Consider the following 27,600-nt stretch of genomic DNA (forward strand, 5'->3'; position numbering starts at 1 on the left):
CCGATCAATAAAACATGCAAGAGGGGTTGTAGGTGAAATACAGTCACCGTATTTTGGTGAAATCATTTTTTCCTGCAAGGCCCATGAAGAGAAAAAGGGTTCATTGATTTCCAGTCAGATTCAATTCATCTGAAGCCGAGAATGAAATATGAGGGTGAAGGTGAAATGATCATAAAACCTGTGAGAGCTGGTGAACGAATTGACTTTATCCATCCATCCGCCCAGACACTGCTAAGCTGTGCTGACAGCAACACACACAGACACACACACACACACACACACACACACACACACACACACACACACACAGAGTGAGAGAGAGAGAGAGAGAGAGAGAGAGAGGGAGGCAGGGAGGCACCTACCAATAATGCCGTGAAACCGGTTTGTTGCTATGGAGGCTTTCTCCTCTTCCCCCCCGGTGCCGTGCTCCGGTCTGTCGTCCCGTGGATCCGGCGGCTCCGGGCGGACTGAACCGCTAAGAACCGAGGCGACCCGGCCCAGCCCGGGTCCGCTAAGCCGGGATGCGGGGATGCAGCGGCGGCGGCGGCGGCGGCGGGCAGGCTACACCGGCGGAGGACCGGGATGCACCGAGACAGACGGCGGACAGCAGCATGGCCGCTGCAGCAGAGAGAGGAGAGACCGGCTGCGCACCCCCCCTCCGCGGCTGTACGTGATGACAACGTCCCTCCCTCCGTCCCTCCTCTCTCTCTCTCTCTCTCTCTCTCGCTCTTTGTCTAGCTCTCTCCACCGTCTCTCGCCTCTCCGTCTTTTGTCTGGTTCCCTCTGAAATTCGAAATTCGCTGAGTTTCATTGTCACGGCTCAAACCCGCCGTTATCCGGCCACACAAACACACAGCCGCGTTTCTAAAGAGTCTGAATAATGAGATTATTATTGGATTAACGTGAAATTGAGTGACAGCGATGAAATGTAGCTCGCAAGGAGTAGTTGGGCTTCACAGTTTAGATGCTCAGATTGACCCCACTCCCAGGCTTGGAGAGTAAAGGGGACACTCAAATCTGCATCAATCACCGGGGTCTCTGGGTCAAAACCGGTTTTGTTTTCTTTTTTAAGACACTTGCTTGTCTTCAGTTCTATGGAGCTGGTTTGTTGCCAGGAGTCTCAGGTGATGAACAGACAGAAACCCCCAGGCGGGGTGGAGTTATTCACCAGGGGGTCCTCACAGGGGAACCTTCAGGCCCTGTTCGTTGTCGGTAAGTCGGACAATTATCTTCTTGACCGATGGATCGAGAGTAAAATGTAAGAAAACAGTGAAAAAACAACACGTTGACGTATTCGGCAGCCCAACGGCCCAGAACCCAAAGGTGACCCAATTCACTTTCTGCCAAGCGACTGATTGATTAATCGACTAGTCGTTTCTTCTCTAGAGTGTCCGCTCGGTCTCTGTGTTTCAGGAGGACACGACGACACTGCCATGCACGGTGGGGGTCAACGGAGGCCTGCAACCGGGGGGGGGACACAGCTTTTATTATCCTGCAGGTAATGGCATCAGTTAGAGCTGCAACGAGAAAAAAATGAACATTAATCTGCAACGATTTCAATAATCAGCCGATCGTTTAAGTCATTTTTAAAGCGGAAACGGTAGGAACACATTTGGTGGCGTTTGTTGGGACGTTTAAGGGTGTCACCTTGTGCTCCAGGACATTATGAGACTCGGGCGATTAATCGAAAACATGATCAGCAGATTGATCAACAGTGAGAACAACAGTTAAGAAAGTGAATAATCTCCCAAAATGTTGAACTATTAATTGAACTGTCCATATCTTCATTTATCTTCTTCTAATTTTCTTGTTTCTTTGTTCTGTTTTCTGTTATTACCAGCACTTTGTATAGTTTTCGTCCAGAGGGTTTGGTGCCACGTATTATATTTATTTATTTATACAATTCCTCCTTTTTTATATATATATATTACTGATATTTAAATTACTTAAAACACAATAACTCTAGAGAACCTGTCAGACCTTAACTGTTTCTTTAATGTTATATTTCACATTTATCGCAGCTGTTTCCTTTTCCCTTTCTTCTTTTGTAGAAGTCGGGCTCTTTTTGTGCTCCTGGATGAAGAGGCCCTCCCCCAGTGTGTCGGAGGGGTGGTGGGTGGGGGTTGGGGGTGAGGGGGGGTGGGCGACAGCTGGGACTCGAGGCAGCCAGGCTGCCCCACCCTTCACTGTCAGCCAAACCAGTGAACCATTAATCCAAATATGACAAGGTGGACGAGCCATGATGTTCCAATACACATGGACCGGTACTGAGGACACGGTCTGACGCAGGACAAAGACGAGGACATTAGGTCACTAAGACCATGTCAATATTCGGGCAGTGATTCAGAAAAGTCCTCGTTAGCACGAAATATTACTGAATGAACTGTTCCGTTCACATAAAACACAACCTGGACGCTCGGAGCATAACGCCAGAACAAAACAAGTCGTCAACCGGGTTGCTTTGCTGAAACAGAATTCAGTCTCTCAGGGTTCACGTGCCGGACTATTTGTTTGCCGGGTGCACTCACCGTGAGGTTGCCTGGGAACCAGCGGAGAAGAAAGTCGAACCATTCCATTGGGTCAAGTTCTCGCAATGAGTAAAATGAAGCACACCAGAGGCTAGACACTGTTTATCTGCGTTCTCACAACAAGATTTCCCTGAGTAACGCTCAGCTGGTATTAGACGAAGAGCTGGAAAGACGCTTTCTGACGACTGGGGTGTTTTGATTGAACTGAAACAAACAAAATGAAAGCACCTGGTTCCATCACATCCCAGTCAAGACATGGAAAAAAAAAAAAGCACCAAACATTGTCAGAGTCTTTTTCAGTTATTTATTACACCACTAAACGGCCAAAACATACAAACTGAAAAAATCCTGCCGTCTCTACTGGGCTGCCGAAGCTCCAGGGCCAACTCTGCGTTTAAGGCTGATAGTACGCTTCTTCGGAAGTACCTGTCGGACGGTGCTGGGGGGACTGGGTGTCACGTTGTGTGCTTCACTGTTCTTGAAATGTGTCGAGTATTTCAACTTTTTGACGCATGCACTAAAAGTTTTCCAGCTATCAGCCGAACTGCAGCAACGAGTCTCGCCGTAATCAGGAGAAATATTCCACTTTTCTTTTTTTTTTTCTGCTTGAAAAACGACCAAAACCTTGTGAGTCCACACCTTCAGTCCTGTGCAGTGTAAAAGACAGTGGGACAATCTTACACCACCAATACAACAGCTGATAACGCGACCCAACAGTGAGAGTTTGTTGGAATGAGTGTGGACTTCAGCAGCAGGATAGAGGCGTTCACTGAACGTTGTTTCGAAACTGCAGCCCGGTTGACATGATGTGAGTTTCTCATGATATGAGAAACTCACATCATGTCATGCAATGCCGTAGATCCGGCAACCCAGTGGTATAGAAAATGATTCAAATTAGCTGAAGCCGGGCTACAACAGTCAAATGCTGCTTATGCATGAATGCGGCAACAATAACAATCTGATAATGTAATAATATACACAAGTGCTTCTACTTTTAACACGTTAATTTAATACTTACGTAGATTTACTGAAGTAACGTTTACAATACGGGAGTTTTGCTTGTATTCGAGCACTTCTGCAGTGTTGTATTGTTACTTTTACTCAAATAGTATGTGTTAAAACTTCAAATGAAAAAACACATGCTGGCAGCGCTGGAGGAAGTACACAGATCTGTTGAGTAAAGTTACCAGTACAACAGTGCAGAAATACTAACACGTAAAAGTCCCGCATTAAAGATTTGGCTTAATAAAAATGGCCCATTTCAGAATAATAAACTGTATATTATATAACTGGACGACAATTATTGATGCATCAATGTCTGAATCACTTGTGCTAATTTTAGCTACTTTATTTACTGCTGGTTAGTTTAATCCATCATTCTGCAACTGAATCAATGAGCTGATTATATTTTGTCTCAATAACCTGAACGTGCAAAGTAACTAGTAACTAGTAGTTCTCAAATAAATGTAGCGGAGTAGAAAGTATTGTGTGAGCTGCAGTGGAGTAGGAGCATGAAAACACCTGCTTGAAGTACACAAGGACCTAAATGTTGTACTTCAGTAAAGCAGTTGAGTAAATCTACTTACTCGCATTCCACAATCTCCAGCTCCGCGAGCCGACGCGAGCCACGCGACAAAAAACAGAAAGGGTTGGATCCGCAACGCCCCGCGCCCACCTGCTGCCCCCACCCACACACATTGAGTGGATATGTAATGGTGACAATGACAGACCTGAAGGGCTTTCTTACACACGGAGCAGCGCGACCTTAGTGCCGCGACATTTGGTCCAATGCGTGGACAGTTTTGCCGCACGCGGGGACGAAACAGGGCATTTGCTGACGCTAAAGTGAGTTTAGACACCTGCTGCCACGTATGGCTACGAGTTAGGGCCACTTTTAAAGGGCAGCCTTGAAGCGAATGCGTGGATCTCTGTTGGTAAAAATCGGATCGCATTGTTTTCCCAAACTCCAAATTGTTTCCCTTCATGGGATCAGTTTGTCGCCAGGTTCACAGCAGCATCTGCGGCAGAGCGCGCTGCACTGCAGCAAATGTGGTTTTACTGCTGCTCGAGAATAAAAACAAGACAGGTCGTGGAACCGTCTTTTGCGGGGAAGTAAACGGGCCACGCTGCGTCCGCATCCGCTCAGTCTTGAGCTGGGAGCAAAAATAAGAAACGGCTACTTGCATCTGATCGTTCGCTCTGCGCAACGGTCTGGTGACCTGCAGTACGAGCAACATGGATGCCAACTTACTTTCACTTTTAAAGTATTCAGACAGGATGATGCTGAAATGCTGCTCCTAGGTCATCAGCAGTAATAGGACAGTAGTTTCATATATAAAACCAATCTGACTCAATACTCTGACTTTCGATGCTTAGAAACATTTTTTGCTGATAAAGTTTCTGCTCCTTGACTCAAGTGAAGATTTTGAATGCAGGACTTCAAGTGTCTTTACACGGTGTTATTGCTGCTTTTACCTCGTCGCAGGAAGAGCCCAGTGAGACGAACCACGCCACGTTGCCCGCAGGGCTTCCCGCTTTGCAAAAAAACAGATGCAAATGCAGCTTCACTTATCCTGTACGCACTAGACAGACATGCAGTGGAATAAAAAAAAAAACCCACAAAGAGAGACGCCATGTGCCGTGACTCCTCCAGTACAACGCCCTGGTGCCGAACGACTCCGTAGCCCGACTGCGCAAAGATTCAACTGGATGCTCACAATCGCATTTATTTCACGAGAAAACTGAGCTGCAACGCGGTGCAGTTGCTTGGAAAACGAGCCATGTGGTTATTCCTTTGCTTCAGTGGTTTACTTCAGTTTCGGGTTTAGGTTTTACAGTTTACACTCAGCCTCCTGAGACACATACACGAACAACGGACCTGTGAGCCCGAGCACATTTTCTGCTTTTCTTTCTGTCTTAAACTTCAGTCAGCAAAAAGGCCGAGACCATCTCCGGAAATCTTTAAGACTTCACGATTCAAGCTTTAATTAAACCGGGCAGGTCATTTACAGTAAGAGATTTCACAGCACTCACAGCGTGGAAGGCGTTGAACGTACGGTTTTTCTAAAGGGGGGAGCGTGTCGCTGTTGTAGGTTTTGTAGGTTTTCATAACAGGAAAGTCTTGTAACTTTTGGAGGTGTGTGGGCAGAAATCTCGCGCACAAACATCTCAAAACCCAGATAAATAAAACTACAACTATCTGCGTGGAGAGATATTATAAGAGTCCTGAAAAAAAATACCTTAAAATTTAAAACCACTGACCACAGACTTTTTGTGAGATTGTCACATCTTTAAGATTTTCTGAGTTATGAGAATTTTTTTAATCTACACGTTCAGGAGCTTTAAATTGTCACTGAAACCAATAAACCTGGTCAGTTGAAGCCAATACAGCAGAACAGTTCTAAGCGCAGTATAAAATAAAACCCCCCACACTGTCCGGATGTCTTTCATTAGCTGATGATTTAATTTCAGCAGATGCAGAAAATACATACATGAAATATATAAAAGATTTCAGATTATTTCAATACAAACCATCTTTCAGTCAATCCAATAAAAATTAACCTCAAAGAAACCAGAAAAAACTTTTGAGCTCCCAGCTTCTCTCTCAGGATGAATACTCAGGGGAATAAAAGTGATTCAAAGGGAGGTGCCTCCGTCATTTTACCCCCTTTTATTAGCTTTATTATGACCAGGTCACACCTGATCCGTTACACGTCAAGAGACACGAGACCTAAACACGTCCCTGCACCAGCACACGAATCAAGACCTTGATTCCAGTCTCCAGTTTGAGACACAAAAAGGCCGACATTAATTTAGCCTTTTTCCTGCAGAGTCCAGCGATAGTCTCCCCCTAGATACAGAGTAAGAAGAAACTAGAGGGGAAAAAACGAGTTAAACCAAGTGTCCAAGGTGATTTTTCTTCCAAGAAAACAAAAATATATTTCTTTTTCAAATTAATCATAATTAGTATCCTGCATGTTCTGTTACCTAGAAAAAGATAGGAAATCCGTATTTAACAATGACTGCTGTGGGAATTATCTTTCAAGATCTTGTGCATCTTCACCGGAGAAAGATCAAATTCGTGCATAGACCAAATTTAGCCCCTAGTAAATTTAGAAATGTATCGTTGCGTATTCATGACCACGTATCTTCATTCTAAAGCCACGTCTACAGTAGGTTATAACTGATATTTAACAAGGCGACAGTCATCGATCTTTTCCTCCATCATGTGTTTTCTCTAATGAGGGAACGCAGCGGCAAATCTGCAGCGGTACCTCAGTCTGTCAGGTGGGAGATGCCGACTAGACAGGGCCACCTGCAGCAAAAACTTTAGACCGGAAAACCACTACAAATATATATTTTAAAAAATATATATATATACTAGAGTTGTAAAGCATTTCCATGCTTGACTGAATGAGATTTTTCAGTCAGCTGATATTCAAATTCTTTGGAGATAATTTTCTATCGGACGCACAGAGTCACCCCACTGCAAACCACTTTTATCCCACTGCTGAGAGAGCAGCTCCGAGATGATGACTGTAGGTATTGATCGTCATTCTTCAGATGCATGATTTGTGTTTCTCCCCCTCAGATTCATTCCTCACACTCATTCCAGCGGATCATGTGTGAGCCGGAGACAGAGATGACACGCAGCCCAGTGGCGCCGTCGTCAGTCAAGTCCCGAAAGGGGTTTCGAAAGGTGTCCGTCTGAGCAATGTTTGACACCACTTGGGGGCCTGGCTTTGTGAGGCTAATCTGAAACCTTTTAGTGCATCACTCAGAAAACAACATTTTCACAAACAGGTTACATTAACACACTGGTTACACTGATTAAAACACTCATTAATATGCTGATTTAAACGGGAAATCTTGGACAGTTTTTTTTTTTTTTTTTTTTAAGCATTAACGCAGTGTCCTACAAAAGCTTAAAGCCACTTTTTACAGGAACAGCACAAGCCTACAGAATTCCTGACACGCAAATGCACACAATTTAAACATAATATTTGGTGCTGCTGTACAATGTTAAATGATTTCCATTTAATTCAGTTCAGAACAGTCAGACCCTCTGGCTTTTCCTCTAGCGCCACCGAGAGGTTGACATTTCGGTCTACGGCCAAAATATCTCAACTGCCGTATGCATTGTCATGAGATCGGCCTCAGAGCCTGCTAACATCCTGAAAGTAGTGAAAAACACACAAAACCTGACCTATTTAGATCCTAATACATCAAAATCATGAAAAAAAAATAATAATAATCACTCATCTCCAAAAGGTGCAGTCCTATAATATGTGCAACAAACTGAATAACTATCAGTTATTTTCACGACTAGAAAGGCTGAACATTACCACAGTTACACACGTACATTTAAAGGTTTGCACGAGCCAAAAGATTGTTAATCAGATTTTCTAAAACCCTGAAGCTGTCTCGAGCTGAAAAGCTTTTTTATATTTCAACCTCACGAACCTGCCGCCGGCCGTGACCACTACAACACAGCGCTGTGGCTCAGTTTAGCCTAGCGCCATGGGCTAAAGACATTTTAACTTCGAACTGAAAAGATGAAGAAAAACATTAACCTCATTTTCTCAAAACTCTCATAGCAGGAAAAGGCTCACAACTTTGTGGGTTTGATCCTGTCTATCATTCATCCCTGCGTGTTATTTTGAAAACTGGAACAAGAACTCTTCAAAGCTGTTCTCGGTGAACTTCCTGTTTACTTCCTGTTTTCTACCCTCTCCCGTGTCTGACAACTGTCAGGCCAGATCAGTTAGCTGGAGATTCTCCAGTGACCCTAGAGTCTGCTCACATCTTTGTAAAACCTGTGTCACGTGGAAATGCTGTCTTCATATCAGGCATTTAAGCATCACATTCAAAAAGTGTTTCATAAGGAACGTCGTTGTTTTTAATGCAAAGTTTTAATGATCGTAAATAACTGTGGTATCTACACTACGTTGCCATTTTGGCCAGGTCACTCTCGTGAAAGAGCTAATGTCTCAAGCTCTTCATCGATGAGTTTTCAGAGTGAACTGATTATACTGAATCCCCATCGTCACTGACAGAAACAATCCGAATCTGATAACTCAGCCATAAACACTAGGCTGCTGAGCTAGTAAAATTTATGTGCAGTGCTCGTACACCAACTTTTGTGCTGAACTGAAGACAGTCAAGCCGTGTGAACAGTGATCAATTTACTTAGTGTCGTACGTGCTGAAGTGTCTTTGAACGGTGACGCAACCGCGTTGCAGTGAAGGGACTATTAACTTTGAACTCAACACAACCAAGTGATTCGTACAACTGGGACGATACAAACAGTCATTTTTGAATGTGCAATGGCGGTAGTTCCCAAATAATGTCATTACTGCTCCTGTTAAATTCTTGGTAATGTGGTTAATTTCTAAGTGAGTAATAAGTCATTTTTTGAGTCATTTATCCGAGTAACATGCCCATCTGTAACAGTGACAAAAAAATGTTTTCTTGTTAGCAATTTACTTAAATTTGGACGCCTTTAAAAAAAAACCAAAATGACACAATATCCCCTATCGTCTTTGCAATAAAAAATGAGGTTACCTCTCGCTCTTTATCGCTCTTTTTCCTTTAGAAAAAATATCCCAATTTTGCAGACACGCAAGCCTGGCAAATTAGCTTAGCCCTGATACTAAAGGAAAGCAGAAGTTAATCCTGTGTGATTTCTTAAAGGACACAAGTATAGATTGCTAATAATATGAGTAAGATTGTACATGTCCCGACCATCTACATGCAAATCTACGTTTGGTCCTGTGGATGCAGTCAGAGTTTATTCATGGTAGCTAACAAAATAATGCAGACGAATGCGTGTGAAGTTCAACAGCAGGATAGAGGGGTTCATCGAATTTCAAATTCTTGAAGGTATGGAGGTGTAACTGAATGTCAGAGAAAACTCTGTAGAAGGACAGAGTGCCAGCTGGCCAATCCAGATACACTCCCACCCGACTGGAGCGCGAGCAGAGGGAAGGTACGCTGATGCTCTCGGTGTGGTGCAGAGCAAAACAACCATCATTAGAGCAAATCAGACTCCAAGACTTTTCGTCGCATCCCAGCTTGCAATCATTCACATCCCCTTTGCTGCCAGTGTCTCTGTAGGTTACCCCAATTTTGAAGGGCTCCAACACTTCGACCTCCCAGTAGCAGCGCCCATCTAGACCCTGTTCACACAGCACTTTTTGGCACTGCTCAGACCTCTCTTGGTGACGGGGATATGGCTTCTCCTCTTCCACCCAGGTCACCTTTCTGTTCCCCTCAGAGAGAAGGAGGTTCTTCTTCTTGTGGGATGTGCTGGGGTCCAGAGTGAGCTCACAAGCATCTGGAGGTGAGAAAACACATAATTTCGGGAGGATACATTTTATTAATGTAGCTTGTGGTCACTATTGGCAGCACTAAGCCCAATGCTGCTGGGCAGCGAGTGACAAGAAAATACATCAGAAAAAACAGTTTTTTGTTTAGAGTGCCTTCCCCCAAGGAAAAATAGTCAATATTCTTCCAATAAAAAATTAATGGATGCCTGAGTGACAGAAATGTTTGGTTTCACAATAAAAGCCATCCATAATCCAGACCAGCAGAATGACTGTGGTGTATTTGGGGAAGTTTTTAGTCCATTGCAGGGTTAAGTTTGTGCATAATAGAAATAGAAGAAATCTGGACACAATTGTAGTTTTCTGAAAACATGCAGAGACCTCCAACTGCAACCTGATTAACTGGACCAGCATTCAGTTGCATAGGGTATGCTACCATCTGATCATTTAGTGAATGCACTGATCTGTCGTGATTGGGTTGAGGCAGCAAAATCCAGGCTCTCAGCATGTTCCCTTCAGAAACCTGTGAGCTGTGGCCAAATCTACAGCAAGCACATTGGAAGGCTGCTGTTGAAAGTGAATGCAAGTAAAGAGTCGGCGAAGAGTCAGTCGCAACTTTGTAATTGAGGAGGATTGTGGTTGTGCGTTCGTGTTTGAGGAGCCCGGTAGGTTTCAACATAGGCTCAGACAGAATGTAAACTAAATTTTCACCTCACGTCATTTGCAGAAATGTGACCATTTGCGCCATTTGGGGTGATTCACCCCAAACAACCAGTACACCAACTGTAAATGTTACGGTTGACGATGTCTGTGTATGCGTTTGTGTTCAGCTCAGCAGAAACTCTTTCTTTCTGTTATTTCCGTCTCTGTATGTTTCAGATTCATAAAGCCTCGGGATAAGCACAAGTTTTTGTGCTCAATTTAAAACATTTGTGCTGTCTTGGGTAAATTTGCACCTAATTGTGTCTTCCCATTGTCTTTGTATGTAGTTGCAATACATCTAAAATTCACCAGTTAAGTGAATGAACTAGTTAAGTGTGAACGCTTAACTAGAGGGCTAAGTAAGCACTCATGGAACCAGAGGTATGCACAGGTAACTCCTGTTTTCATCATCATGTACGTACTGTGTTAAAATCGTAAAAATTTAAAATTTTTTTAGCTGATCTTAGCATAACTTGTCCTCACTGTTGATCACCCTGTGGTATGGCTGCTATCATTATCTAGCTATGTGCCTTTTTTTAGGTCACCATTTCATTGGAATTGCTATGTGCAATCATGGTGGTCACAACATTCAGCAAAATGTTCGGGATTTCCACAGATACTTACATTTCTTGAATCCCAGTTTCATCCGGTGACTTCCACCGTGTTCAACGCTGTGGAGAAAAATGAGGGTTAAAGTCTTCTGAAAAAGATCAAACATTTAGCCGACATGTTGTTGCTCTAAGAACCTTTGCTATCAGCATATCTAAGGCACAGATGTGTCGACGGTAAATCTAGACGATATGCATCTATTAGTGCCACCTAACCTATAGTGCTGTTGTGCATGACTACATTTTACTATAGTTCAGTCCAACAAAGAGGCTCCATTGACTATCTTAACTCGAATCTAAACATTAAAAGTAAGTAGAATAACTGTCATTTACTGTATCTCTGTAAAAAGGTGTTTTTATTTCCTCTGCTGAAGAGGTTGTGTGATCATCCATGTTGGTTTTTTTGTTCATTTGTCAGCAGGATTACGCAAGAAGTAGTGAACCGATTTGCACCAAACTTGGTTAAGGGACGGGGCATGGGCAAAGGAAGAACCCATTAGATTTAGGGAAGATTCAGATCATTTATTATGAATTTGAATTCTTTTATATTGTTGGTTCTATGACATTGGCCTTGGCAGAGGTCTGTGCACTCCTGAGCGCATTTTCTAGTTATTGCTGTTGTCTTTAAGGTCCTTGCAGATACTCTATAGTGGATTTGTATAAGTAATGCAACAACACGTCTCTCTCAGTTCAGTGGAGAAAGTAAAACATCTAGTACACTGGGATTACAATAGCCCCGTTTGGGACTCTCCCACTCACTGTGTGGGAGACAGTACTGGAAGCTCCCAATGATAAGCTCAGGGCAGCGGCTGTGTGATGATCTTTAAAAGAGGCGGGGCAGTTAACCAGAAGTACATTTGCCAAACCAACTCGTTTGTCTTCATCCTTGGTCTTATAGAACTGAAAAATACTGTTTGAAAACTGCCAATCGAGCAGAAATATTAACTTTGTGTCACTTGTTCAAGTAAGTTTTCTAGTATGGCATCTTCTCTGCTTAATTGTGGCATACTAAGCCATAATGGGCTTTTAATTGCCCCTGAGGTCAGAGAGCAGAAAATAGTTCCCCCAATGGACACAAGGGGCAACGATGAGCCCAGTCCACGCTTCAAGTCAAACTTGGACAAGCATCACATAGGTGAGATTTCTGTTGTATCAGAAGGGTTTTGAAAAGGTAAGATTTTGCTTTTACAAGAGGAGAGAGGATTAAAACTAACTGGTTAGTTTGACAAATGTATGTTTGGTTAACGTCCCACTTCTGATAAAGAGCAGCACAAAGCTGTTTCAGTGAGCTTTTCTATGGGAGCTTCCAAAGTTGATGAGACAGTCTCGAACGCAGCTAGAATTATAATTACTTCAGTATGCTGAGCTTGTATCGCGGATCGTTCCTCATTTCAGAGAGATGCTTCTCTCCTGAGTCTCCTAGGTGGTTGTAGCTCAGGTCCAGCTCTGTCAGATGGGAAGGGTTCAACTCTAGAGCCGAGGCCAGAAAATCACAGCCTATCTCTGTGACCAAACAACCTGACAACCTGAGAAAACACATTGTTTGGATAATCAGCATGAAGGTTCAAGATGTATTTACGTATGTAGAGCACCATCACCAGCAGTTAGTTTCTCTAATAAATGTAAAGAAGGTTGACCTTTATTTGGTCTTTATTCGTATCAGAAAGAGAATCCAAATATTATGGGAGAGGAAGGGAAAGTTGAAGAAATACTGGAAGGGGTCAATCATGATGCAGATAAATTCTGATCATCAGAAAAAACTATAAAAGTTGGCAGAAAGATGGATTCCAACATACAAGAGACAAGTATTATTTCTTTAAACAGTGAAAAGAGCGCAACATAATTTAGTCACACCCAAGTGAACACAGAAATTTTTAATTTGCAGCAGGCTGAAGTCTTGTCCACCCATGTTGATTACGGCATGTTACTTGTTAATAATAATAATAAATATATACCTCAGTATCTCCAGTTTGCAGCACTGACTCGACAGTCCATCACAAAGCAGCTTCACTCCGGAATCTTTTAGGTCATTGTTGCTTAAGTCCAGATCTCTTAGACATGAGTAGGGGAACTTGAGAGCAAAGACCAGGTGTTCAACCCACTCTGTAGTCACTTTGCAGTCTGCTAGTCTAGGGGTGGATAATGGGTTATAATATGATAAAGAAAGAGGTGCAGCTGTTTAAAGATATACATAAAATATTTATCAAAAATATAAGTCCCATTGGGGACAGGGAAGACCTGTCCCCAGTGGCAACATACAGGCTGCCCTAATTATCTCATTAGTGTAACTTCTTAGGATTTTTTGCAGCCGGAGAAGATCAACACACACTACTCAGGAGTGAAAGAAATACTGAAGCCAGATTATCTTACATATGACAATGACAGTAAACTTACCTGGCTTTTATGCTGCACCTCACTGCTGGTATCAGCCTCCTCCTGCCCTCCTCTGATGTGTTGTAACTCTTCAAGTCCAATATATCCAGATCAGTCTTTGATACCTGCAGCATGTAGGCCAATGCCGAGCAGTGCAAGGGAGTCAGCTCAGTTCTCAAATGATCTCCCCCCATCAGATATTCCTTGATCTCTTCTTTGACTTTGTGGTCTCTCATCTCAACCATGGTCCGGAAGAGGCGGATGCAACTTTCTGGAGAGAGGGCCTTTCTTCGGATGGATTTGAGGTAAGTCAAGATTTTCTTGTCGGTATCTATGCCTGGGTCGGGCGACGTCAGCAGACCCTGAAGGACTCTCCGGTTTGATTCAACAATGAGGCCAAGGAGCATTTGCAAAAAGAAGGACAGGTGACCGTTGTTCTTCTCGAGCACTTTGTCAACTATCATCTTTAGAAGATCAAGTAAAGTATGTTCTTTGTCCTTCACATTGAGGAAGTTGCCGAGCTCTGTTTTATTTTTGTTTGTTAAACACTCATAGACATAGAGAGCTGCAAAGAACTCCTGTATGGTCAGATGAACAAAGAAGAAAACATTTTTCTGAAAAAAGACTTTTTCTTCACTGAGAACTGAGGTGCAAACTCCAGAGTAGATAGATGCTTCTTTTATGTCAATGCCACAGGCTTCCAGGTCTTCCTCATAGAAGATTAGGCTGTTCTTCTGCAGATGAACAAATGCAAGCTTGCCAAGTTTCAGAAGAAATTCTTTGTATGTCTTCAGAGGCCTCTCTGTGTTTTTCTCTGTTTTCTTGTTGTATTTCCTGCTTCTGCATTTTGTCTGAACAAACAGGAAATGTGCCATCATCTCTGTCAGAGTTTGAGGAATTACATCTTTTTCATCTCCCTTAAAGACCTCTTCGAATAATACAGCAGAAATCCAGCAGAAGATCGGGATCTTGCACATGATGCTGAGACTCTGTGAAGACTGGATATGTGAAATGATCTTGTCAGCAAGACTCTTGTTATGACTAATTTTCTTCCTGAAGTATTCCTCTTTTTGTGGCTCATTGAACCCTCTTATCTCTGTCACCATGTTGATATACTTTGCAGGGATCTGCCTGGCTGCTGATGGACGGGAGGTTATCCAGAGTTTTGCATCAGGAAGAAGGTTACCCTGGATCAGGTTTGCTATGAGATTACCCAGGGATGTCACTTCACTGACAGAGGTTACTGTCTTATCATTCTTAAAGTCCAGTTCAAGTCTGCTTTCATCCAGGCCATCCAGGATAACTATAACCTTGGTTGTGACGTAATCCTCTGAATCTTTCAGACTGCAGAGTGCAGGGTGGAATTCAGTCAGGAGCTTGTGCAAGCTTTTGTTATCTGTACTCAGATTTAGCTCTCTGAAAGCAATGAGGAAAACAAAATCAATATCCTGGTTTGCTTTCTCCTCGGCCCAGTCAGACACGAATTTCTGCACAGCAAATGATTTTCCAATGCCTGCGACACCGTTCGTCAGGACTAATCTGTGGGGTTTCTGTTGGCCAGACAAAGGTCTGAAGATATCACTGAGGCTGACTGTATGGTCAGATGACTGCACTTTCCATATAAGCTCAAGGTCTTTGAACTCATGCTCTGCATGTGGCCCTCTGCTCTCCCCAGTGGTGATGCAGACTTCTGTGTAGATGCTGCTCAGGGAACTCTGTTGGTCACCAAGACCTTCATTTGTGAAAGCACATTTCTTTTTCATTGCTTCTTTATGATTCTTCTTTGTTTTCAGAAGATGGCTGTCACCTGTAACAAGCAAATGCATGATTGAAAAATTCCAAAATTCTAACAATATCTGTGGGGTTAATATCAAATAAGCTTGTTCATGCAAAACCACAAGCAAACACAAAACTTTTACTTTCATGTGATTTTGTGCCTAAAAGTCTTTTCAAGTTTTCTTTTAAAGTTTGAATGTCATTTGGAACCTGACATCCCCACAACGTTACTGTATATAATCAGAGTTGGGGAGAGCAACTTGATGCTTTATCTGGTTGTATGTGTTACATACATACATACAAAAATCTAATTCCTTTTAACGCCAAGAGAACCTAGCACAAAACCACCTAAAAAGTACATTGCCCTTTACATCTATACATTACAGACTAATATGTGATGCCTCACACTGATTATGAAGTATGACTCTATTACTAGCATTAGCTGTGGTAGCAGTATTAGTAGCGCAAATAGTTTTGCAGTAAGTATTAGAACTTACCATAATCATCTCCCTGGTGTTCAGGATCTTTTCTGAGTTTCTTTGCATACTGCAGGCAGGTGTAGTCTACTGGTGACACAGACTGGTCCCGGTCTGACCTGAGGCACTGTTTGCAAGACCAGCGTCCACACATTAAGGGGACTAGATCCCTAAAAACCTCCTTGCACACTGAACAGCTGGATAGCTTCCCAGTCGGCTGCCTGTAAGAAGTAAAACAAATGGCACATTATTAACCAGTGCAACCACTTCAACTGAGACTGTTTTCTCTGAAACCATTTTTTTCAGTGGTAGTTTTTCCTCAGATGCCAATTTCTCAGATACATTTTCTTTGAGCAGTTTTGGTCTGAAAGTGTGTTCTGAATTAATGCAAAATTAATTTTAAATGCATCACAAGTACAAATGAAACAAATAGAATAAATTGGAGCTGTAAGGGAATTGTTAATGTTTCATTATGGGAAAAACATTTGTGTTTATCCTAAAAATGATTTGCCTACAGGTGAATATAGACTTGTTTAGATAGTTGACAGTAATGAGCAAGTAAGGGAACTGTTTTGAGTTTATTGATGTAGCACATGTGAGATAAATGCCAAGTTAACTGGTCTCCGAAGACCAGGTGTCCGTGGCTGTGTTTGATCGGTCTGATTGGATCAGGTGTGTTCATGTTTGTAAATTAGATAAGAAGGAGACGTAAGCAGGAAAGCTAAGGTGGGTTTCTGTTCAGAGTCTTGGCTCTTGTGTTGTGTAGCAGGCGGCTCTCTGGCTCAGTTACTGCAATTGGCTGTATCGTCTATGTAGATGGCTACCAATACTGTATTCTGTCAAATTAATGCAAAAACCAGGACTCGCCCTCATGAAACTAAAAAATAGAAAATATAAAAAAGACATTTCTCCCTTTTAGTTTCTGAGGTTTTTTTCTCCAAAGGAGAAAATAAAACAAATGATTAATAGAGCAGATATGTAAGCTGGAGCAGACTAAAAAAGCTATTTCTGGTTCTGGTTTTGGTCTTTACCTGCTCCTGAGGGAAATATCTGGATCTTTAGCTCCACTACTTTCACCAGCTGGTCTCTAACTAAGTCTGTCGAGGTCTATGAGTCTATCTTTACATGGGCTACCAGCCCTGTCAAGCCCATGTAACGATATTTTAATTACAGAGCAATAATTGTCGAATTACCATTTGGCCTCCTCGACACCAAAGTTAGTTGGCATGTCCAGGGATCGGTTGCTCTTCATGGAGACCATGCTGGGACACGTGGACCCACCTGCAATCATCTGTGAACTAAGAGGAGAGATTGTTTTATTTACTCATCATTTCTTCAGAGAAAACTGATATGGCACACCAGTTAGGAAACAGTTGCTTCTTACACATCCAGCAGATACGGAGCAACATTAGTGGTGTTTGTGTCCACCTGGTAAATCTAAGTCCAGTATTCGCTCTCTCTTAACTCTGGTTTTGGTCTCTACCAGCTCCTATAGGATATAGTTGGATCTTTAGCTCCTAAATGCTCCACTACTTTCACCAGCTGGTCTCTGGCTGTGTCTGTCAAGGAAAACTCAACGGACCACTATGACCTGCAAGGCAAGGGTCACATGACTGATGGAGGTAGCTGAGCTAAAACCGCCGCTAGCGACATTACCTGCTAGCATGTTTACTTCCAGCTGACCACTACTGACTGTGCAAGCTTTTAAGATGTAAATGGACCACACTGACTGGGCTTTAAGATGTTGTTTTGTGAGTTTTTATTTTAAAAATGTTACAATGGACACATTTCAGAAGGACTTTAGTATTGAAAATGGTGTTTGTTGTTTGTTGTCTATTTATCACAGTGGCATTTTGATGCCTCGACTTCATTAGATTGGGGAAATCTATCCAAACGACAGATTGACACAATGGAACCATTTTTTTAGAAGGACTTTATTATTGAAAATGGTGTTTGTTGTCTATTTAGGTGTTGTTTGTCTATAAGGAGATACATTTTAAGATCAAAATCTAGACTTGTTTATATGATTTCATGACGCTGTGCCTGACGGGGTAACCTGCTTCCAGCCCTGTCAAGCCCATGTAAAGATATTTTAATTACAGAGCAATAATTGTCGAATTACCATTCGGCCTCCTCGACACCAAAGTTAGTTGGCATGTCCAGGGATCGGTTGCTCTTCATGGAGACCATGCTGGGACACGTGGACCCACCTGCAATCATCTGTGAACTAAGAGGAGAGATTGTTTTATTTACTCATCATTTCTTCAGAGAAAACTGATATGGCACACCAGTTAGGAAACAGTTGCTTCTTACACATCCAGCAGATACGGAGCAACATTAGTGGTGTTTGTGTCCACCTGGTAAATCTAAGTCCAGTATTCACTCTCTCTTAACTCTGGTTTTGGTCTCTACCAGCTCCTATAGGATATAGTTGGATCTTTAGCTCCTAAATGCTCCACTACTTTCACCAGCTGGTCTCTGGCTGTGTCTGTCAAGGAAAACTCAACGGACCACTATGACCTGCAAGGCAAGGGTCACATGACTGATGGAGGTAGCTGAGCTAAAACCGATGCTAGTGACATTACCTGCTAGCATGTTTACTTCCAGCTGACCACTACTGACTGTGCAAGCTTTTAAGATGTAAATGGACCACACTGACTGGGCTTTAAGATGTTGAGAGATTGTTTTATTTACTCATCGTTTCTCCAGAGAGCGGTCTTTTACTCCCCATGTATACTAGACACACATGAATTAATGATACAAAACACACATTACAAGGAAATCGGGGAGAGGCATTGACTTGCAGTGCAGTAACTACAGTTTAAGATGAACAACAGGTAAAAGACCGAGAGCACTTAGCATGCGCAAGAGCTGTATTAGGAAGGAAACAATCCACATGGCCCATTGCGACGAGATAAGGATTTCACTAAATTTCTAAGCATAAACTGTGTTTTTGCTCTGAACCTCTTGCTGCCTGCAGAGGTTAAACTTACATGCCCGGACACTCCATGCAGGAGCTAACCTCAGCTGACTCAGAGGGAAGGCCGGGGCTTGCGGAGGCGCGTCGCTTTCCTTTCTTCCCGGGCATTTCTGCTGCCAAACAGCCCGAGCCCTAAAAAAACAACAACGACAAAAATTCTTTCAAGAGGTTCCTAAAGAGCAAATTTAAGCATAACCGCAGTGTTACACACAGACCCACCCACACACACACACACACACACACGCACACACACACACACACACACACACAAGGCAGAATCGTAAACACTTCCTGTGAAATAGGAAATACTAATAATAATAATAATAATAAATCTAATCTGAAGGTGGATCTGACCTTTGGTTTGTGCTCTATACCAACAGTAGTTTTATTGTTACTCTGCCTGGAGAACTGCAGTGTGAAGTGAAGACTCCACCGCTGCTGCTAATCCTTCAAGGTTCGACGAAGCGTCGCTGCGCACTCGAAGCTTCCGAGAGAGACCGACCCACGGCGCCCGGCTCAAGCCGAGCTCACACGGGGAAACACACGGTTCCTTACTTTCTCGCCATGAAACGATTCGTTCACGTCCTTTCTTTTCCATTTCACTTTTCCTCCACTCGAAGTGCGACGGCCATTGCCCCCCCCCCCCCGCCAGTGAGTTAGGGAAGTCCCGTGGTTGGTTTAGTTTCGGTTTCGCCGATTTCAGCTCCACAAGTGGAAAAAAACAAAACTTAACAAGATTTTTTTTTATACATTCATTTTAGGGCAGTGCCCACTGAGAGCCCCCCCACAGGCAGAAGATCACATAATTAAACTGTGATTAAACACATTACAATTTATTGAAAGCATTTGTGGATAAAATAGAGTTCCTCCAACTTCATGGAAGTGCAAAACTAAATCGCGGTGTACCCCCTTTAAAAAATTCATATTTACTCACCGGCTGACACATGCGCTGTCCTTACACACAGGTAAACATAAGATAAAGAAGTAGTCGTGTTAAGAGCAGGTGATAAACCTTAGGTTCATCAACCAGCAGGTGACAAAGTCATTGAACACACCTTCAGAGAGGTTCAAAAAAAAAAAAAAAAAGGCAGAACCATACTGAAGTTTTTTAGAAATAATTGCTCAGGAATCACAGGAGATGACTGGTGGCCATCTTCAATGCCGTCAGACACTGTTCAAAGCAGATGATCAGAATCCCTTTTTTGATCAGAACTTCGGTGCAGGTTCGGCCTGATCGATTATAGGATTTTCTGTCCGGCAGAGTCAAGGACGGTCTGTGTCGCTGTGGGTGAGTTGTTTTTTGTTGTTTTTTTTGTTGTTGTTTTTTTTAAATTAACTTTCAAACAGTCCAAAAAGGCAGCGTGCGCACGTTCCAGCTGGTCGCTCAACCTCAAATGTACTACTGAGCTCAAACTCAAAGCGGTCAATGTCCGTGGAGCTTCCCATTTTATTGAAATATCATTGCTGACGCGTTTCGGCCGCAGACCGAATTAATAGTCAGGTCAGTGACCTAGGTCGGTCAACATGCCTCACACGCGAGGGATGTTGACTCTTACATCAAGGGACAGGTAAAGGGACAGGGGACAAACACCCAGGCCTAGTGACTCTAACAAAAACACAGTCTTGTATAGAGAATGGCAAGAACACAACATTAAGGTCTCTGGAGACCATAGTATTGAGCCTGTCGATCCAATACTTGTGTCTCGATGTTTTTTTTTTTTTTTTGTGTGAAATATCACCATCTCTAGGGAGACCTGCTGTTTCAAGGCCAGTGAGCCGAAGGGAGGATGTGATATGTTGTGCCTGGCCACCATATATATATATATATATATATATATATACACATGCATATATATATACATATATGTATGTATGTGTGTATATATACATATATGATTTGATTTGTGTTTTTTCAGCTAAAAAAAACCTCAAAAGCCTCATTTCAGAAAAACAAACACTAAAAAACAATTTGCGGAAGTTGAAGCTTCCTTATCCAAATGGAGGATCTAAAGGGTAGAAGGCCTTTGAGGCAAATGTGTGGTTTGGGATTTTGGTTCTGTCTAAAAACAAAACTCACTCTCCCTTGGAGGGCAGTATGTTGGCGCCTCTGTCCTGAGTTATTGGAGCAGTGGGAACGCTCTTATGATAGCAACGACACAGTTCCAGGGGATTAGATATGACATGTTGATTTATTGTGAATTAGCGAAGCAAATAGTCAAACCCAGGCTCAATGACACTTCAGCAACAGAGTGTGGAGTGTAAAACCAAGACAGCAACCGGCTCCCCTTATGATGAATCCATTTCCTTTCAACAGCTACAGGTACATTTATCAACAGGACATCATTTGACATCAAAATACAGATTTCAAACATTTAAAACTGGGTAATTCAAATTTTACCGTAGTTTCCCAACAAACATGGCTTTGACATCACAGAGTGCAGACCGTTTCCCTCTCTGTGCCCAGTCTTGAATTAGATTGAATTAGCTTCTTTTTCATACATTTGGAAAAACCAGAGTTCATTTTAAATTTTTATTCTGGCTTTAATACAGAATCCGGGAGTTTCTTTGTCCATAACCACGAAGCGCATCACAGTCGCACCACGGGATGTGCGTTCGCAGTGGTGTTCAACCTGTTATGGGACTCCACACGCCCGCGGAGGCGAGTTGTCGCTGTCATCCTCCCAGGACGAGGAGGTGAACCCTGCAGGAGCCGAGATGGAGTGAGGGGCGGGCGTGTGGCCGAGGCCTTGGTACCGGCCACTCGATGAAGGGGAGGAGGGCATCGATGTGGCTGCCACTGCGAGGGGGTCCTGGGAATTCGCTGTGAGGAGGCCGGTGTGTTCGGTGTGTTCAGGTCGAGTTGCCGCACCAAAATAGATCTTGTTTGGGCGTCCCAGGAACGTACGACCTGATGGGGGGTCAGAGGGATGTTTACCATGGCTGCAGATGGATATGATGATAAAAGGCAGCGCGAGTCCCGATTCAAGACTCACCATTTGATGCTTTTCTTTGTCACACATGACAGAAAACTAAATATCTTAGGATTTTAAACTGATGGTCGCAGACAAGACAAGACATCTGAAGATGTGTTTTACTGTTCACTGCCATTTTATAGACAAAACGATTAAAGCTGTTAATCAAAAAATTAGAGTCAGATAATCATTAGCTGCAACCCTATAAAAAACTATTACACACTGAGTTAAATTTAGACATGAAATGTCAATAAGGAAAAACTAGGATAAAATGAAAACTAGTAAAAAAAAAACCCAGAAAGAATAAATAATAATATATATAGTAATTATATTAGTGAAATTAAGCCGATAAATAAATAAAAACACAGATATGGAAAAAAAAACAACAGGAAAATTAGGTTCAGAAGTAATTTTTCTCGTTGATGAGAGACAGACTCAAGGTAATTTCCACTCACCGACATGCCGACCTGCTCTGTGACATCAGCTCTAATATCTGAGAAATCCCACATGGCCAGAAAGCTGTCGAAGCACGACCCCTCCTCTGCCTCCTGGATGGAGGGATGGACGGAAAAAAAGAGGGTAAACAGGAGTAAAACGGGACTTCATTGATACACAGTGTCATAGATAGATAGATAGATAGATAGATAGAGTGTTTACCTGTACATAGGGCTTGTAGGTGAAGGTGTAGTGGTGAGCAATGGCAGCCAGGAACATCTCTATGCAGATGATGAAGTCCTGTATCGATTAATCAAGAATCTGGTTTAAGTTTAAATTAAATTCTAAAATCATGTACCAAGTTTTTATTTCAAGCAAAATGTATATTCTCTGGGTTTTGGAGACTTTCCTCTGTGTATGGAAAGTGAATATTTACAAAAAAATTACCAAAACGTACTAAAACTAAGTACATTAACCTAAGCACTGTACTTAAATCCACTTTTGAGGTCGTTGTACATTACTTGAGTATTTCCATTGTCTGCTACTTTATACTTCTACTCCACTACAATTCAGAGAGAATTACCGCACCTTTTACTCCACTACTACTTACGATCTGACAACCTCCTCCACAACTGAAGGGATATTTATATACCACTGTGTACAAATATTATGCAACCAGGGAACGGGCATTTCCCCTTTTTGTTCTCTGCGGTCAGGTAGAGAAAGTTTAGGTGTCAGTTAACTGTCGGTTCACTTGACTTTGAGGAACCAATGTGGTTTAATTGTTTCTAAAGGTGTGCACCTGCAGTCCAGTAGCCACGGCCTCAACGCTGTCCCAGTCCCAGGTGTGTTTGTCGGAGATCACACCGACCTTCACCAGGAACGCTATTAAAACAGCCTGCCTGAGGAGGGAGGGAGAGAGAGAGAGAGAGAGAGAGGGATGAGTGCATCAGCACAGTTTACCTCCCTCCTTCCTCCCTCTCCCCTTCCTTCCATCCTCACCAGAAGGAGACGAAGACCACCAGTTTGACGCAGAGGAACTTGCCCACGGGCCTGATGGGAGTCAGCTCCTCTTTAAGAGCTCGGTACAGCAACACCAGACAGTACATGGCAAACTGGAGAGAGACGGGGGTATATGATTAACACCAATGGCAGCGGATCACGTTTGTCTCCCATGAATGGTCCTCACTTTGTCAAAGGGCTGTTAACAAAGCTTAGGAGTTAAGGTCAGAATTGGGTTCGGGTTAAGATTAGGGTTAAGGAACGTGATGCAGTGTATCACGAGCGTAGTGAGCAAGTGTGTGTGTGTGTGTGTGTGTGAGCGAGTCTTTACCAGCTGAGATATGTTGTTGATTATGACCAGGTAGGACCAGGCGTTTCGGAAGCTGAAGTTGGCTTCGTCATAAACCCCGCAGAGCTGACAGATCCTGCAGACAGAGAGCGAAACACTAAATCTCACCTCACACGCTTCAACCTTAGCATTTCACAGTGTGTTATAAAGATGATGCAAAGCTTCCCGAATAGAAAGACAGCAGATTGTGCTCCTAACATTACACCGTTGGCACCGTTACGCTCTCAAAAAATCTAATTTTACATCCACACATGCTGTTAAACTAAAGTGCATCTGGCTTTTTTTTTCATGCCAAACCCCGAGCCTGACCTTTGACCTTCGAAACACAGCAATCATCCGCTGCTGAGCAAGCTGGTCCGACTACAGTACGGACAGTGTCGTTACCGTGGCTACCACAGCTCGCGCCCGCGGTTATTACCACGGCTACATGGTTACAGTCAGCCACTTTGTAAATGTTATCACTACAGTTAGACGCCACACAGAGAGAACAGTATGAAACACCGTGGTTACAGTGGGAAAATGAGGAAACTAACAGTGGTTCCTACCGTGGCTACGGTAGGAAAGACGCAACGGTGTCTCCACCGGTGCAAAACTTACAGCGCTATCACCGTGGTGACGGGTCTGACCACAGTGTACTGGAGGACTCCCAGTTTACACCTGAACAGCAGCACCCTGACAGAGAACGAGAGAGAGACCCGGTTCAACACACGCGCATCCACCCGTATGTCCAGCGTCTGTCTGCTCGTCATGCACTCTGACACCATAGATCCGTCTTACTCTCCCATGGGCCACGGCGGGCAGCAGCACAGCGGGGGCAGGTGCTGCTGCTGCTGCTGGACCTCCAGCATGAGCACCAGGCTGGGGTACTGGTTACTGAGGAAGTTCAGCAGGAACACCAGGAAGTTGTAGATGACGTAGGCCTCGTAGCACTCCCTGCACGTGTCCACGTAGATGGCCAGGCTGGGGTAGCGCAGCGCCAGCCACTGACGGGGGAGGGGGGAGAGGTGATAGGAAATGGCAAGAGGGTTATTTTTTAGTAGGTAGACGTGATAAAAAAATAAGAAGTAAAGTTTTACGGTGGCGAGATTGAGCAGGAGTCACATGAAAGAAAGAGGGAAAGAAGACAGAAAAGTTTGCTCCCAGGGAGTATATGTCATTAGCTGTAACTGAGTTAAGTGGCATCAGACCGTATAAGATAAAACAGTCGAAAACACGGAGGGAGGTGTGTGTACTGTAACTTGACGTCTGGTCTCATGACACAGCCCCATCGTCTCCAATTAAGTTCCAAGCGGGGGAATAAGAGGGACAGACCGCTGTGTGTGTGTGTGTGTGTGTGTGTGTGTGTGTGTGTGTGTGTGTGTGTGTGTGATAAGGACTCACACTGTCCAAACTGTAGATGGGCACCATCCATAGTATTCTAGCGGAGAGAGACAGAGACGGAGAGCGTGACAAAACAAACGGAGCTGTGTGTCGAAGGAGCAGCTCACCCAGAAAAGCAAATACACACCGTCACCAAGCCGCTGTACCTGTGGGCATCTCCGGTGCTATAGAGGCAGCGGTTCACAGTCGTTTCAGGTCTTTCTTCAAACAATAGTCATATGTGAGTGTGTGTTTGCCCGCGATAATCATTCCTCCCCTTCGTGCCGGCCACCGAAAGATCCCTTTCCCAGGGCGCCACCCGTGTCGGCGACAAAACCCACCGAGTGAAAATACATTTCAAGATTCATCTGACGTAAATATGAGACCAAACTAAGTAGGTAGTTTCCAAACTTATAGCCTGTCTGTGTAAAATTCCCTCTTTGTCGCAGCTAAACACGGGGAAACTAAACGCTGTAATTCTGGAAGATTCTCGCTTGATGAACTCAGACTGCTGAAGCCTCATATTAGCTACTATGGGTGTTTTTCTTTACTTTGGGTGGAGTTATTTGAGCTTTTGCCCTCCCGGCCAGTAGGGGGCAACAACATTGGCTACGATGGTGGCCTTTCAGTGCGCGTGTGACGCGATGCACCTCTGCGGCCAGGTGGCGCCGTGCGTGCGAATGGCGGGAGGCGCAGCAGTTCTCAAAACGGCGAACGTGACTGCAAGGTCGAGGAAATCCAGAGAAAACCGGAGCTGCAGGTCGACCCTCGTCACATCCTCCCAGGCCACTGCAGCCGGTCACCTGCTTCAGGTTGGCCTTTGTCCTGGCAAGGAACAAACTCAAGCCACCTCTTGACCCCTGTGCCGGCTGGATAGCTCAGCCACCAAACGTCCGGAGTGTTGTCACCGGTTCGGCTCGACAATGCATTTTGACACAGAGCTCTCAATGGCCGGTGTGAGCAGAGGAAATGATCACAGCAAGCAAAACCTGTTTCAGTGTGCATATGTGCGCATGTTAAGTGTTTTAATCTGTGTGTGTGTTTACCTGATGATCGGTTTCTGCAGCTCAGGCTGGGTGTAGTGCACCATATGCTGCAGGATGCCCCACAGTGAGACAGGGATCGTCAGAAAGACGAACACGCCGGCTATGAACCAGGCTTTACTGTGAGTCCCAACCTGGACACAGAGAGAGAGAGAGAGAGAATCCTCTGCTCAGCTACGTCCTCATCGTCAGTGGCTGGTAGCGTTTCTATCTGTAAGACTCCTGAGAGTCCAGGTTTGACCCGAGTGGGGCCCCCGGTCTGGGTGGGGGGGGTGTCGATTGAGAAGGAAGCGCACCTTGTCTTTCCGCAGCTCCCAGACGCAGAGCGGCAGCACGGCCACCAGCAGGAGAGCGTAGAGGACCAGAACCAGCGGGCGGATCCACCTCCGCCACTCTGCACACGAACACGGCATCGCGGCTGCTTCACCCTCGGCGTCGACTACGGGCACATCCTAGAGGGCAGAGACCTGTAACTGTACTGGGAGGTAGGGTAAGTTAAACGGATTTAGGGTCCTGGTACCGGCTGGTTGAGGATGTCTAGATTTGGTTTGATTAGGTTGAATCCCACTTCAGTGCACAATAAGTTTAGTTAAAATCTAGTTCAAAGGCCAAAGGTCGTATCTAGGACACACATTTTTTAGGATTTTAGAATTTTTCACTAGCTAAGAACCTTGCATACATTTATTCTGTCAAAGTAAAAGCATATAAATCTGAATGAAAGCTTGCTTCAATTTGCCCTGTAAAATACTCTACCATCAACAGGGTTAACAACAAGCAGTGGGCGGATCGGTCATTAAGAGCTTGTGCTGTGCATCCAACCATTGTTCAAACCCACAAGACAAAAATTTTTTAAAAAAAGAAATAACATTTTCATTCTAGTGCAGATCCCCCCCCCCCCCAGTTTTCCAAAGACACCAAAGATGTGAGGCTGAGAGAAGGACGAGAGACAAATTCCCAGCGTCAACATCCTCCAGACCCACTGAAGAGCCGGGGCGAGCCGGGGCGGGCCGAGGCGAGCCGAGGCTGGGGGACGGCGAGGACCGAGACGGTCGTATCTACCCCAACGGGGAGACGGATTCGGCTTGGTCCAGGTCGCGCGAGGCAGCCGTCGGAGAAGCGGGAGCCGCGACACGAGACCGGCGTTTCCCGTTCGAGACGCTGCCGCGACCGAGCCCCCACGTCCACGTTTCAGGGAGGCCGCGTCCGGTCCGAAGAGGACCGTTAGAGAGGATCTCGTCTGGCACGAGAGCAGAGGGAGACGCGGTGTGGATCTACAGCCCCCCCTTGTGTGTGTGTGTGTGTGTGTGTGTGTGTGTGTGTGTGTGTGTCAGGTGTGATGTTGATATCTTCACACGATTAGCATCCGGTGCCGTATTTTTTTTTTTTTTTTATCTGCTCGACAGTGAAACCAGGTCGTTGAGCAGATGAAGGATATAAAACGTGATCAACGCCGAGTAAACGGGGAGAGAGACAGGAGAGATCCGAACCGTTGAAGCCGGAGACGTTCATTCAGACCCACGCCCGGCCTGCCTCTGTTACTAGGCAACGCATCTCTCCTCCGCCGGGACCCGCTCGGCTGTTACCGATCACCGGCCCGATCGATCGATCGATCCGGGGTAGGGCCGGTGGCACGCACCCTGTCGCGGCTCCGGGCTGACAGAGGGGGAGCCTG

The 27,600-nt window shown here is 44.3% G+C and overlaps 2 protein-coding genes across 2 annotated transcripts; both read right to left on the reverse strand.

Annotated features, from left to right (window-relative positions):
- Positions 1 to 5,970: 5,970 nt before the first annotated feature.
- Positions 5,971 to 19,845, reverse strand: LOC120797142 (NLR family CARD domain-containing protein 3-like). Its single transcript, XM_040140477.1, has 10 exons — positions 19,703 to 19,845; positions 18,782 to 18,900; positions 17,911 to 18,015; positions 16,982 to 17,086; positions 15,810 to 16,009; positions 13,558 to 15,343; positions 13,119 to 13,292; positions 12,516 to 12,689; positions 11,180 to 11,226; positions 5,971 to 9,864 (listed from the first exon to the last, which is right to left on the reverse strand). Exons 1-10 carry the CDS (start codon positions 19,712 to 19,714, stop codon positions 9,332 to 9,334), a joined length of 3,255 nt encoding a protein of 1,084 aa, XP_039996411.1. The 5' UTR covers positions 19,715 to 19,845; the 3' UTR covers positions 5,971 to 9,331.
- Positions 19,846 to 20,690: 845 nt separating this feature from the next.
- On the reverse strand, positions 20,691 to 27,566 carry LOC120797143 (transmembrane protein 184C-like). Its single transcript, XM_040140478.1, is given in 13 exon segments — positions 20,691 to 21,676; positions 22,196 to 22,207; positions 22,210 to 22,288; positions 22,398 to 22,475; positions 22,978 to 23,077; positions 23,178 to 23,290; positions 23,509 to 23,602; positions 24,124 to 24,198; positions 24,304 to 24,509; positions 24,907 to 24,943; positions 25,932 to 26,062; positions 26,225 to 26,380; positions 27,416 to 27,566. Coding segments are annotated over 12 exon segments (1,317 nt in total). The 5' UTR covers positions 26,342 to 26,380; positions 27,416 to 27,566; the 3' UTR covers positions 20,691 to 21,401.
- Positions 27,567 to 27,600: the final 34 nt, after the last annotated feature.

The sequence above is a fragment of the Xiphias gladius genome, chromosome 12, assembly GCF_016859285.1.
Source record: "Xiphias gladius isolate SHS-SW01 ecotype Sanya breed wild chromosome 12, ASM1685928v1, whole genome shotgun sequence".
Classification (NCBI taxonomy): domain Eukaryota; kingdom Metazoa; phylum Chordata; class Actinopteri; order Istiophoriformes; family Xiphiidae; genus Xiphias; species Xiphias gladius.